This window comes from Carassius carassius, chromosome 31 (genome assembly GCF_963082965.1).
Source record: "Carassius carassius chromosome 31, fCarCar2.1, whole genome shotgun sequence".
Taxonomy (NCBI): domain Eukaryota; kingdom Metazoa; phylum Chordata; class Actinopteri; order Cypriniformes; family Cyprinidae; genus Carassius; species Carassius carassius.
The window spans coordinates 13,068,592-13,082,706 of record NC_081785.1 but is presented as its reverse complement, the minus strand read 5'-3'; the positions used below and the strand labels follow the sequence as shown (position 1 = coordinate 13,082,706).

Below are 14,115 nucleotides of genomic sequence, written 5' to 3'. Positions count from 1 at the left end.
ACCCTATTACAAACACTGGGCAATTTAGATCCCGCCTTCTGTACCCTCGTCGCCTAGCCGAATTGGTTGTGCGCTTCCGGTAGAGACAGCCATCTGTTTCTTTCTTTGTGCTATAGACTCCCCATAGCCGCGAGCAGGTAAATATGATTAATATTTATTTATAAATAGATCGCAAGACGGTAAATGAGACTAACGCATACAATCTATAAATGTTTAACATTTCATGTCATAATTGTAATTAATGGCAATGAAGAATTTAGTTTTTTATGGGAGTTTGATAATCAGAGAGAACCGCTCGTGTCGCTAGCAATAGCATATTAGCTCACCAGTGCATGAGCGCAACAGTAATTGTCCTATTTCTTCATAGTTAAAAAAAAACAACAGTTGTGAACGTTTGATAATATATAAATATATATTAACAGGAGCTGCGATCCTAAATATGTAAGGTAACGTTATAGCATTTATCGACTAGCGTTGGTTGGTTTCTGATAAAAAGAGTCAGTTTGCTTAAAATTCAACTTCAATTAGGATTGGAACTGGCGAGTTTGTAATCATGTTTTGATAACGGTATGCTCACGGACTATTGAGCAGAGAAATTATGCCAAAATTTCCTACATTTAGCAAGCTGTAACGTACAGTGAAACAGCTTGTGTCTCTCCAACAATGCCTGTTGGTTCAGAGCAGGTGCACAAGTGAGATTCTGCAAACCTCATGTTGTTTTGAGCATTCAAAGCCATTGGTACATGTGCTCTGTGATAGAAAACAGTACATTTGTTATGTTAGTTATAGGACCAATCTGTGTGGAATGAATCTAAGTTGATCATTACTCATTTTTAAACATTTATGAATTATGACCGGGACCCACAGATGTATAAATGGAGAGCATTTTCGGACTGTGTCTGTTCATATGTTCTCATCACCTTATGTCTGTACACCTACCTTCAGCAGTTGTTTCCTCATTTCAAGAAAGGCTTCTTTCATCTGTAATGCTGTCCAATAAGAAGTTAGACCCAGGTTCCTCCTCTTCCTCGGGGGGTAACGGTGGAGACCGTGCTCTTGAAACCCTCTCTGCTCCTCAAGCTGGTCCGGCCGTTCCCTCTGGCCCAGGTTCTGCAGATGTGAAAAAGAAAGAGAGAGCTTCTCCAAGTGGAGAACCAGGTGGACCTCCTCTTTTGCACCCTCCTGCACCAGGAGGGGTTGATCAAGATTCTGCAGAGGGACGCAGGACCAGTCGCCGTAAAAGAGCAAAGGTAAACATCTCTATGAACTTTTCCTATTTTGTGAACAGGGATAATTGAGCCTAGGGCTGCTCGATTATGGCAAAAATCATAATCACGATTATTTTGGTCAATATTGTTATCAGGATTATGACGGGGTCATATGACCAATACTTTATAAGGGATAATTATTTTAAAGATAGTGCTAAATATCAAATAAGTATTTCCAGTAAATAAGGTTGCTATGACATCTACATTGTAGAGACCAGAAGAATTCCAAACAAACAACAAAACGTTCTCAAAATTATTGAAAATAATTAAATTGTCAGTAATAAAAAAGCAAAGGACAAATACAATAGAATAAAAAGATACAAATGAGACACTGTGCTTTAATGTTTTAATTAAGTCTCTAGTATGATTCATTTATTCACTATACTATTTATTATTAATGTCTCGTTTTAGTTTGGTTCTAGTTTTGTATTTATTGCAGTTTATATGAAAAGGTTCATATAGTGTGGTACAGCCTACTACAGAAATGAATAATCAGACGTAAAATACAACATAGCCCGGTCACTTTAAGACCCGCACGGATCCAAATTACTGTTACACACGTATTTTTATTCTCAACTCTTTACATTCATTTATTACATGACAAATAAAGATGTATATGAATAATCACCAAGCGCAGAATTTTGCAGAAATGTCACGTTTCATGATTTTACTGATTTGCACGGAAAATTGGGCTTTTATTGAGGAACGAAAGCGGAGAGCTGCTAAAGGGGGCAGAACGGGGGGCAATAATCATTTTATCTTGATTACTTGATTTTCATAATAGTTGGAGGCAAAAATCGAAATTGAAAGATTTTTTTATTTTTTTTTATTAATTGCACAGCACTAATTGAGCCATTCCTATGTACTAGCTGAGTCAACTGAGACAGAAAAACAGTTTGAAGCGATTTATTGGCACTAAATAATACGCAATTTTTTATTGCTCTGAAATGTTAAACTGCTCTAAGTACTAATCTGAATACATACTTAGGCTGGGTTTTGACACAAATTTCACAATTCAATTCGATTATCCTTCAAGCTTTTGATTCAATTCAGTATCGATTATTTTAGATGTATATCAGGTACAGCAAATGGCAAATTTTCTAATGCTAAAACTGTTAAATATACCTGAGAGTCAGTAATATGGAAGGTTGAAATTTGCTGATTTGTAAACAAACACTTAAAATATAGTCAAAGTTTTTCCAATATTAAAGTTATAATACTAACTTTTACTTTAATTTACAGAATTATATTTCTACTCCAATTAATTTTTTTAAACATTTAAATGGTGACTGTCACAAAAACTTAGCTAATTTCTTCAAACAACATGAACAGTAAAAAACATAATGAATATGGTTTATGGTGCATATATTTAGCAAAATGCTCCTAGAGTTCATTTTTCTAGTTGACTAATGAGTTAATTGTCGAATGTGTTCTTCTGTGGTAAATGTGACGTTACGTGACAATATTGTTTACAAGCTATTGACGTCATCCCTCGGTTGAAATACCAACTGAATTAATACACGAGACAGGATACAGATTTCGGTAAGTTGTACTCTTTCTTTTAACATACCTTCAGATGTTCATTCATGTTTATTTTGTTCTGTAGCTGATATTAAAGTGGAGGAGACGATCAGTTCCTGCTGCCGTTTCTACGCGAGGCACTACAGCGATCTGTCTCTCCGCATTAAACAGCACCAAAACAGCATTTAATATTTGAATATTGTTATAAAATGGACAGAATTTGAAATCTAAGACTTTGTTTCATATCAAAAGTAACAAATCACAAATTTATTGCAATTCATTGGAAGGGAGGCACACTAAAATGTTCTGTTCATTATCTGACAGGCTAGACTAATTGAATCTTGGGATTAATGAAAAAGATATTAGATAAAGATAAAAGAATAGCGAAAAATGAGAAATCTATATTTTTTAACCAGCCCGAATACATACTATATAGTAAACAGTTGATGTTTTGTCTAAGTAGGGAATAATTTCATGTTTCACCCCAGCTGAAGCAGAACTAGGTTTTAATGAAGCTTTTATTGTGCCTCCTGCTGCAGGTGGAGTACAGGGAGATGGATGAGAGTCTCGCCAATCTGTCGGAGGATGAGTATTATTCAGAGGAAGAGAGGAACGCTAAAGCTGAGAAAGAAAGGAAACAGGTAATTCCTCCACCACCCCCACCAATAGAAGAGGAGAATGACAGCGAACCTGAGGAACCGTCAGGTATAGTCAGAGGTTGGACTAATCTAAATATTTGCACCTTTTACAGAATTTAAAAAATATTTTGAAATACTTTATTACTTTATACTGTTTATGGAAGTGGAGAAAATGGTGGTATTAGTGGGTTAATGAATGTTGTGATGACTTAGGTGTAGAGGGAGCCGCCTTCCAGAGCCGCCTCCCACATGACCGTATGACATCACAGGAAGCTGCATGCTTCCCTGACATTATCGGTGGACCACAGCATACTCAGAAAGTATTCTTGTACATCCGGAACCGAACGGTGAGTTTGCGATACATTTTGTGATATTTAAAGCATTTGAATTTAGTTTTTTGAAGCTGATAAACAGGAGCTAAATAGACATTGTTATTATGGTAGAAACTCTATTAGAAGTCTTATTGGCTAATAATATACTGTTCTGAAGTTTGAGGTCTGTAAGTTTTTAATTAAAACTTTTATTCAGAAAGCATGCATTAAATTGATTAAAAGTGACACTTTAGGCATTTATAATGTTACAAAAGTTATCAATTTCAAATAAATGTTGTTCTTTTGACCTTTCAAATAATTAAAGATGGTGAAAAGTCTATAATGTGGTTTTCTCAAAATATTAATCACAGCTCTTTTTTTAAACCCTGAGAATAATAAAAGTTTCTTGAGCATCAGAGTAGAGAGAAGATGTGAATTACATTTTAAAATAGAAAGCAGTTCTTTTAATTTGTAATATTTCACAAAAAATATTATTACAAGAAGCCAAGTAGCCTCTGTGAGCATAAGAGACTTCTTTCAGAAACATTACTTACTGATCCCAAACGTTTTAATGAGACGGTAGATTGTATTCAAAGTTGATCCAACAAAAATGTTTAAAAATTCCAGTCAGCTGTGAAAATGTCTTTTCTCGAATGTTCAGCTTCAACTGTGGTTGGACAACCCCAAAGTTCAGCTGACCTTTGAGGCAACTGTGCAGCAGCTAGAAGCTCCATACAACAGTGAGTCTATGTCACCTGACATTGCTCTGATTCCAAAATTTTATTTAATCTTAAGAAATGTACACACTTTACCAAATGTATAGACTTGGCTGTATTTGTTTAAATATTCATGTGTATATTTTTAATGGGTCTGTGGTGGTTCTTCTCTTCAGGTGATGCTGTCCTAGTGCACCGGATACACAGCTACCTGGAGAGACATGGGTTCATCAACTTTGGTGTCTACAAGAGAGTAAAGCCTCTGCCAAGTAATTGAGACTTGATGTTACCACAGAGCAGATCTAGAGATATCAGTGTCAAAACAAACGGGATGACAGCAGTACAAGGCTTTTAACACACTTGCATTTCATTTGTCTGGTGTAGAATGAATTCTATTGTATAGCATTTTCATTAATATATGACAGCTTGTTTGCAGCTGGCATTTAAACAGATAAATGGTTCGAATGCAAAGACAAAAAGAGTAACAAACTACAAAGCAGAAAGCACTCTGGTCTCCAGTGTTGTTCAAATTGTATTCTCTTATGTTCTTGTAGCAAAGAAAACTGGAAAAGTTATAGTGATTGGAGGTGGGGTGTCAGGGCTGGCAGCAGCCAGACAGCTGCAGAGTTTTGGGATGGATGTGACTGTTCTTGAATCAAGAGTAAGTATCTGAAATCTGATACTCTGTTCAGTAGAGCTGATGAGCCTGAGACAAGTTTTTTTTATTTTACAAACCTTGATTGTTCTTTGTAGGATCGTGTGGGAGGGCGAGTGGCCACTTTCAGGAAAGGGAACTATGTAGCTGACCTGGGTGCTATGGTGGTGACTGGACTGGGTAAGACCTAGTAAATACTCATCTCTCCAGGAGGTGGCACTATTGACCATGGAAGAGAGTCACATGTTCAGGCCGCTATCTCAAAGCTTGTGCAACAGTTACAAATGAATGTGTATGTCTTTAAGGCGGAAACCCTATGGCTGTAGTCAGCAAACAGGTCAACATGGAGCTGGCTAAAATCAAACAGAAGTGTCCACTCTATGAGGCCAACGGACAAGCTGTGAGTGATCTTGAAACAAATAAACAGATGCACATCATTTTAGGGTTTATACGCTAATATACATATATGTTAATATTCTGATCATATGTAGAAATAGACGTATGAAGTAATATTTTAAAATACGGATAAAATTTAAAAGCTGTCACAATTTTATCCTCATGATATTGTACAGTCATTGCTCAGACCAGTTAACTTAATGTTTAAATCAAATATGAAAAGTCATTGCTCCTCCCATTCTCTTCTGATTGGCATCTCAACCATGTTTAAAGTCAAGCACTCATACTCTAATTAGAGGAAAGAACAATCTAACGGTATTTTTCTCTCTCTCACTCTCTGCCCCCTCTCAACCTCCAAACATTGTCTTTGCTACATCACATCCTTCCTTTTTTATCTCACTTGCTTTCACTCCATTTTCACTTCTTAAACTGATGGATTGCCATGGATATACAGGGAGAACGCTGCACGAGTGTAAGTATTTCTGTTTATAATCTCATACAACATATTTAAATAGAGGAACTATATAGGACTTATTTACACACTCAGCAACACCCAATGATAACTGCATATTCAGTACACGTTTATGAGTTATGAACACCTTCTTGTTCAGTATAGTTTGCTACCCAAAAACTTGATGAAAATGAACATCTGGCATATGTACGCATTGCATATTAATACTGTAACAATGTATATGTGGATAAATTATCATCCATAATATCAAGTTACATGGTTGTAACTCTGCTGAAGGTCCCTAAAGAGAAGGATGAGATGGTAGAGCAAGAGTTCAATCGTCTGTTAGAGGCAACGTCATACCTCAGCCACCAGCTCGACTTCAACTTTCTCAACAACAAACCTGTGTCTCTGGGACAAGCACTGGAAGTAGTGATACAGTAAGTGAGCGCCGATTATTTGCTTCATATTATGAGATGAAGCATCAGAATAAAAGTAGTAAGATAATATAGCATGGTTTTTGACATGTCGCTCATCTGTGTTCAGGCTGCAGGAGAAACATGTGAAAGATGAGCAGATTGAACACTGGAAGAAGATTGTGAAGACTCAAGAGGAGCTTAAGGACCATCTGAACAAGGTAATACATGCATGTACACTTCCCTTAATTGCAGCATGCTCCTAACACAAAATTAATTTGATTGTGCCCGCTCTTGTTCAGTTGGTGGCTACTAAGGAGAAAGTTAAGGAGCTGCATCAGCAGTATAAAGAGGCCAGTGAGGTAAAGCCACCCAGAGACATCACAGCTGAGTTCCTGGTGAAGAGCAAACACAGAGACCTCACGGCACTCTGCAAGGTAGTAGACCGAACTCCCCACATTAACCAAATCCTCATGACCTCACCCCACACTGACCATATAAACATTGTGCACGCTTACACAAATAAAAACTCTGATAGGAAACCATGTCACTGACAAATTCAGTTTGTTGCAAAAGATTCTGGCTCTGTTAATTTTCCCAATCCCATTCCAGTGGCCAAAAAATGGTAAACATGGGTTGTGAAAATTTTATTTCTGTCCCTTAAAGCCTATCCCTTTTGTCAAATTAAAGCTGAAGTCTAATCAAACTAAGGTTCGAACTCATTCGTTGTCCCAGAAGCCAACTAACTCACCAACAATGCTGATCGCACATTCAGCAGCCAAGCATCTCCTCTGCTAGCGACTGGCGACAGCTCTGGATCCATCATGCTCAATCTTAATATCTTTTTACTGCACAGCCGTGTTTTCCAGCCATGCCAAACACCTCTGCGCTTGGTAATGGAGCATAATACCATTTCAGCCTGCTGTTTCAGTTGGCTTGTTTTAGTACTTTTTCCCAAACCACAGTCTAAGACGGTCGTACTCTCTTTAGCACCAACAGAGCAAAAAGTTAAATTCCTAACTTAAACGGTCTTCACTTGTGAGTTTTAAGCATGTTAATTCACATAATCTCTCTCAATTGTAGCCCATTAGAGCTGTTCAAACCATTTACGGTTGAAACATGAATTTCGACGCTTGCTTGCTTCCTTTTAAAATGCATACTTTTAGTGCACGACTCACGTCTAGATGTAGCCTTAAGCCTTAGCTTTCTGATATGCAAAAATTAAAACTTCATATACTCAATTATTTCATATACTCAAAAATAATTCAGAAGGAAATGTTAGCTTTTACAAATCAATATGTGTGTAGGCACTACTGGTCAAAAGTGTGGGGTTATTTCTTGCAGACTGTAACAGATTGACACACAGAGAAACTATAGCAGGATAGTTCAGAGTTGTGTGATGTGGTTTAGGGGGGAGGGTTTTCTTTAAATAGTCCTGTGCTGGTTAGATGGGTAAACGGCTGGCCCGCTTGAAGGGGGATGACTCTGCCCTCTGGGATGAAACCACTGCTGATCTCAGCCACTCAGCAGTGAGTTTACACATCCGAAAACCTCACACTCAGGTGCTGAGGAGAGAGGGACGGTCTTATTTTGAACTCTTCCGTGTTCACTGTTAAGAATAAACTTCTGGTCAAACCTATTTTGTGACTAATATACATTTCTTTCTTTCTTTTTTAACTGTTTAAAAACTGCATTTAATTGTCACATAGGCTATCTTTAAAATTCACTATTATTATCTGTATTGTGTCAGCCATTGACCACCGTGCTCTCTAGATACTGTTATCCCCATCTTTCATTTAAAAACCCACATGTGTGCTGATTCTGATCCTGTCTTTGGGCCGCAGGAGTATGATGAGCTGGTGGAGATGCAGGTTAAATTAGAGGAGAGACTGCAAGAGCTGGAGGCCAACCCACCCAGGTAATCATATACAACCCATGCAAGTACACTGAGGTCACATTAACACACCTGTCTGTCCTTCCAAACGGAATCCAAATAATGTCATCCTGGATCTCTTTTTCAGTGATGTTTATCTGTCTTCGAGAGACCGACAGATTCTTGACTGGCACTTTGCTAACCTTGAGTTTGCCAACGCTACACCTCTTTCAACACTCTCACTCAAACACTGGGATCAGGTACTGCACCTTTCATGTCTGAATTGTGTTTTTGTAACTCTACTTGTAGAGAACAGTGCTCACTATGGAAATGTCATTCCCAGTCAAATACACAAAGAAAGAAAACAAAGCTTGCTTCTGCAGTCTGTCCCTTTCTTTCTGTGTTTGAGCAGGATGATGATTTTGAGTTCACGGGAAGTCACCTAACGGTGCGGAATGGATACTCATGCGTTCCAGTGGCACTTGCAGAGGGTTTGGATATCAAACTCAACACTGCAGTGAGACAAGTCCGATACACATCATCTGGTGAGTCAGTCAGTCAGTCCAGCTCCTGCTGTTTTGGTGTGTTTGTGTATGTACATTTATGCCCATCATTTCCTCCCTGTCTCAGGTTGTGAGGTGATTGCGGTGAATACGCGCTCCACTACCCAGACGTTCATTTATAAGTGTGATGCCGTGTTATGTACACTTCCTTTGGGAGTGCTGAAGCAGCAGCCGCCAGCCGTGCAGTTTGTGCCTCCCCTGCCAGAATGGAAGACGGCTGCCGTCCAGAGAATGGGCTTTGGGAACCTCAACAAGGTGTGGAAAATTTCAGTTTATTACTTCGCAGACCAGAGGGTGTTGATGTAATGACAATGCTGGTCTTTATCAGCATGGGACATTTTATATGTGTGTATCAAACAAATCCACTTTGGCTAATAAAGAGTGAAGCTTAGGATGGGCTGGTTAGGTCAGATCATATTTAATATGATAGATATAGGCGTGTGTGCAATGAGTCTTTAACGAATTTACCCCTACACATAGTGTCCAGGATGCATCATCTCTCTCTCTCTCTCTCTCTCTCTCTCTCTCTCTCTCTCTCTCTCTTTCCTCACTTCCTCAGCTGCAGCAGAAAAATACTGCAGTATTATGCAATTGTCCTGCACCATTTCTCCGTTTTTGTCACAAGAGGGCACAGTGTGGTACCGGATTCATGCACAGTGCTACTATATCAGAAACAGCTGTCTGAATACACTGCAGGATGTCAGAAATGTTCACGCAAATGCATTTTCATTGACCCAATGATCATTGAAAGCAAGCATCTGCTACTTTTGCTTTTTTTTTTTAGATTGCATGTGCTTTTTTATTTTTTTATCATTTTAGTGACAAAAAGAATCTTCGTAATAGCTTTTTGGTTTCTTTGCGGCATTGTGCACTGTATTGTAAGTTGTCTTGCTTCTTAAGTATCTGCTAAAATATGTGCATTTGATTAAAACAAATACTGCATTATGATGGTATAATTTATAGAGGCTGTAAGTGGACTTGAATACTTTTGAATTATGACGATGCAGCATTAGACTGCTAGTGTTTTAATGGGGTTTAATTAAAGGGTTTGCTTTAAGGGTTTGACATTCCAAACCTGTATGACTTTTTCTTTTTTGTGGAACACAGGAGATATTTTAAAGACCATTGGTAACCAAACAGTTTTAGTTCCCATTGACTTCCATTTGAATGGGCAAAAAAGGGAACTGTTCCACAGAAGAAACTCACCAGCTGCTCTTAAAAAGGCCCATTCTGTCCTAATCTTTGTTGTCCTTGTTCTAGGTTGTGTTGTGTTTTGATCGAGTATTCTGGGACCCCAGTGTTAACCTCTTTGGACATGTGGGAAGTACTACGGCCAGTCGAGGGGAACTGTTTCTCTTCTGGAATCTCTACAAAGGTAATCATCCTTCAGTTTAGGGATGTTTCAATAAAACATATGGCTATTAAGTTGTTAATTATTTTGATGTTATGGAGGATAATGCATAAAATAAAACATCCATTCAATATTCATTATGAGATCTGCTGAAGACTACGTCTTACCCTTCTGTTTAACTATTTGTGTATTTAAAGTGATGGTGGTTTAAAACAATGAAAATAAAGTAAAAATAGGCAGAAATGAGCTTGCACAATGATGTGTCCAATACTGACCACATATCAGTAATAAATATATTGGTTGATATATTGAAATTCTCTCTGATAATTATAGTTGCATAATTGTCATTCAGAGCTCTTTGAATCTGATCTTTTGTGTCTTCTCAGCTCCCATATTGCTGGCTCTGATGGCAGGAGAGGCTGCAGGCATTATGGAGAATATCAGTGATGATGTCATCGTGGGCCGTTGTTTGGCAATCCTCAAGGGCATCTTTGGAAGCAGTGCAGTACCTCAGGTGAGCTCGGATGTGCTAGAGAAACTTATTTAAGTTGTAGTTCCGCACTGTGCAACAAAAGCACTGAGAAAAGCACTCACACACTGAGACTCTGGAGCTCATTCCTGTAGTATGAAGCATCTGGGTCTGTTCCAACAACAACAAACTGACTGTGTGTTCTGTTTCTGTCGACTTGGCAGCCAAAGGAGACGGTGGTGAGTCGCTGGCGTGCCGACCCTTGGGCCCGTGGGTCTTACTCGTATGTAGCGGCCGGTTCATCTGGTAATGACTACGATCTCATGGCCCAGCCCATCACACCTGGTCCTGCCATCCCCGGAGCCTCACAGGTGAGTGTCACACCTTATTGCTCATTTCCTTAAAGATCGTTGTGTCACCAGAAGCAGACGTTATGCTGATTGTGTGCATTTTGCAGCCTGTTCCACGTCTTTTCTTCGCGGGTGAACACACAATCAGAAACTATCCCGCAACGGTCCATGGCGCTTTGCTGAGTGGGCTGAGGGAGGCAGGAAGGATTGCTGATCAGTTTCTGGGAGCCATGTACACTATGCCACGCCAAGCCACTGCCAATCCAAACCCACAGCCCTCCCCCAGTAACCAATAAACGTCTAAACCCACACATGATGTGCAAATAGAGAGAATGTGAGTTGGGGATATTCAGTGAAAGAATGCCTTGTTAGATAAAGAGCGGGCGGGTCAAGTAAGGACACCGGGTGACTCCTCAGACTGGGAATGTGTGTGTTCATGGGAGAGTATGTCTGCATGTAAGAACATGCCTTTAGGGAAATAATTCACTAATCTGGGATCTGGAGATTTAAAACAACCCTTCACTCATTTGCTTTCTGCTGCAGCAGCTTTACTGGCTAACGTTCAAGTCATCTAAAAGGACAGGTGGATGGTTCCAGAAGAATTCCCAGGTTATGTCGGAATTTACCTGGAATGGTTTGTTCTCTGCAGAGGCACATATAAGGACAAGGACTGTTATTCACACACAATGCAACTCATGCAAAATCTTCGATCACAAAGTATCAGATGTTTCATGGCAGAGCATTAAAATTTCAATTCTAAAAACCAGATAGGATATGGTTATGGATGCATTAGTTGAACGCCAACTTTTTATTTTTTCAGAATAATAAAAAAAAAGAAAAGAAAATCAAATCAAATGTCATGACTTTTCTATGTAGCTTGAATGTTTTTGTTAGGAAAAATTGCTGCTTAGCTGAAATTCACATTGTGTTGCTAATAGGTCTGTTCCTGTTAAAATAGAATATCAGTTCTAGCTTTGTATCTTTTTTGAGCAGCTCATGGTTTTCTTAAGTTTTATTATTTGTTTAATTATGATCATTGCAATCTTTTTTTATATTTGTGTTTTTTCTTTTCCTTTTTGTAGTAAAAATAAATGTGAAATCTGCTTCATACCCCCTGCTTTCTGGTAGTTTATGGATAATTTTATGTACATTTTCACATTCTCCTTTAAAACCTTTTGAGAACCTCCTGTTCTTTTCCATTCATCAGTGCTATTTATCACATCAAGTTTGCCTGCTTAGGTCTGTTTCAGACAAAACGTGTTTGTGTTCCACAATCACGCTCTCACTGGTGCAGCCGCAAGTCAAGTTAAAGTTGTCATATAATAGATGTTCCTAATCTTATTGTGAACCATTCATCTATGCATGCTTCAGGTTTTACAATTTTTAATCAAAAGTCATAACTCGATCTTCCAGTGAAATGATAGCCTTCTCTCTGCGGTCATACGCTGGACGACTCTAATCATTTAGTCTGCTTAAACCAAGATCACATGCTCTACCTCAAGCATGCATTCAGATCTGCCTCCATCCAATCAACAATGAATAGAAGCAAGGTCCCAGCCCACATTTCATGATTAACCATTCCCTAGGTTGTATGTCAAAATATGCAACAAATGACCTTTTGCTACTTCCATTGCATCACAACATTAAGTAATAAAAAAATGAAAACGACCACACATTCCTTTTTTTATTTCTTGAGGTGCATTCTGAATTTCTTTTTGCAGGTGAAATGGAGTACGGTAATTTCTGTAGGAATCCACCCTTTCTGGAAGTCAAAAAGGTGTTCCCAAGAAGATTTTGTAATGGGTCACAACTTTATGTCTTGATGTTTTTATATGCAATTATGTGTTTGGAGTGAACGGCAGGTTTTTTTTTTTTTTTTGTAATTGTTTTTCTTAATATTTTGGTCAGGCACTTTTAAGTTTCTTAAGCCTCTTTTCATGGTCTCATTTGGTTCACTGACCGCAGATCCAAATCGCCATCAAATCACGTTTATTAGATATGATGGTATTTTGTGGATGCTTTTATGTTGAACTGTTAACTGCAGTCAACTTCAAGACCAGTTCCTCTAGATTTATTGACTTTCCTAGAGCCACAAGCCGGTAGCAGGAAATGATACGCGAGCTACACCTCCTCAGGACAGACTCTATAGTCTGATTGCATAATATTACAATTGATTTGATCTCCTCCACAATCCAACTTGTATTTTTACACCTTTGACTTGCTGTAATATTCTCAAAGACAGCTGGATGCCTTCTTTGATTGGGTTAGACTCTGACTGTGTCTCTTCTTGACTGGTTTTTGATGCGTGGGCTTTGCAGTAACGGGTACATGAGCGTGTCAGAACTCAAACCTGACTCATCCTGTTCACAGACAGATGTTACTCTTAATCACCCACACACTACAATTTCACAATGTGCCCTTCAACACAGAAACCCCCCACACCCTGCAGCTCAGAGTGCAGAAATATACTTATCTACAATCTACTAAATGCTCATACGTACGCACAGACACTCATACAACACCTCCACACACAGATAGGCCGTCTAAAGTTTCAGTTTTAAATCACCTAGTCAGTTTCATGTTATCGCTCCATTAAAATGCTTTTAAAACTCTGTATTCTTCTGTAATGCTGATAAATGTTCTACACTGGAAGAAACTTCAGTCTAGACTTTTCCAAATTATCCATTTGGAAAGTCTTTCAAAAAACTCTAAGTCCTGAAAGTGATTCCATCAACATTGCTGCTGTGTCATTATCAGTATGTGGTATGGACTTTACTTTACTGTATTCTCTTTGTGCTTACCATACAAAAAAAATAAAATACATTGTGGAAACCCATAGGCTATACCTAAAATTTACTGCCATGAGTGTTGTTTATTCCAACTGAAGAGTTGTATTTAGATTGATCTATCTGGCATTACACAAAGAATGTGTTCCGCCAATGGAAACCAAAGGGGTTTCAGTCAAAAATACTGAATATTAAATTCCTGGTTTGTGTTCTTATTACTGTTATCACCAATAAATCTATTAAATGACAGCAGTGCTTACGTTCAGTCCCTCAGTCCTGTCTAATAACCATCTACCAGCAGATTAAACCAAAAAAAAAAACACCAACCCAAACCTGTTACAAACAAGTTGC

General features: G+C 38.5%; 1 protein-coding gene across 4 annotated transcripts; it reads left to right on the top strand.

The window, feature by feature from the left end:
• The first annotated feature begins 945 nt into the window (after positions 1 to 945).
• Positions 946 to 11,291, top strand: LOC132111585 (lysine-specific histone demethylase 1A-like). 4 transcript variants are annotated; one of them, XM_059519019.1, is made up of 20 exons: positions 946 to 1,250; positions 3,329 to 3,494; positions 3,641 to 3,774; positions 4,400 to 4,478; positions 4,631 to 4,723; positions 5,009 to 5,115; positions 5,208 to 5,289; positions 5,415 to 5,509; positions 5,960 to 5,977; positions 6,254 to 6,396; positions 6,503 to 6,593; positions 6,675 to 6,809; positions 8,217 to 8,290; positions 8,394 to 8,505; positions 8,658 to 8,790; positions 8,876 to 9,063; positions 10,069 to 10,183; positions 10,546 to 10,673; positions 10,853 to 10,999; positions 11,086 to 11,291. In XM_059519019.1, the coding sequence occupies exons 1-20, from the start codon at positions 987 to 989 to the stop codon at positions 11,272 to 11,274; spliced, it is 2,493 nt and encodes an 830-aa protein (XP_059375002.1). In that variant the 5' UTR covers positions 946 to 986; the 3' UTR covers positions 11,275 to 11,291. The 4 variants fall into 4 exon arrangements, with proteins under 4 accessions (XP_059375002.1, XP_059375000.1, XP_059375001.1 ...); XM_059519017.1 differs by having other exon boundaries at positions 3,329 to 3,506; XM_059519018.1 differs by having other exon boundaries at positions 3,326 to 3,494.
• The last annotated feature ends 2,824 nt before the right edge of the window (positions 11,292 to 14,115 follow it).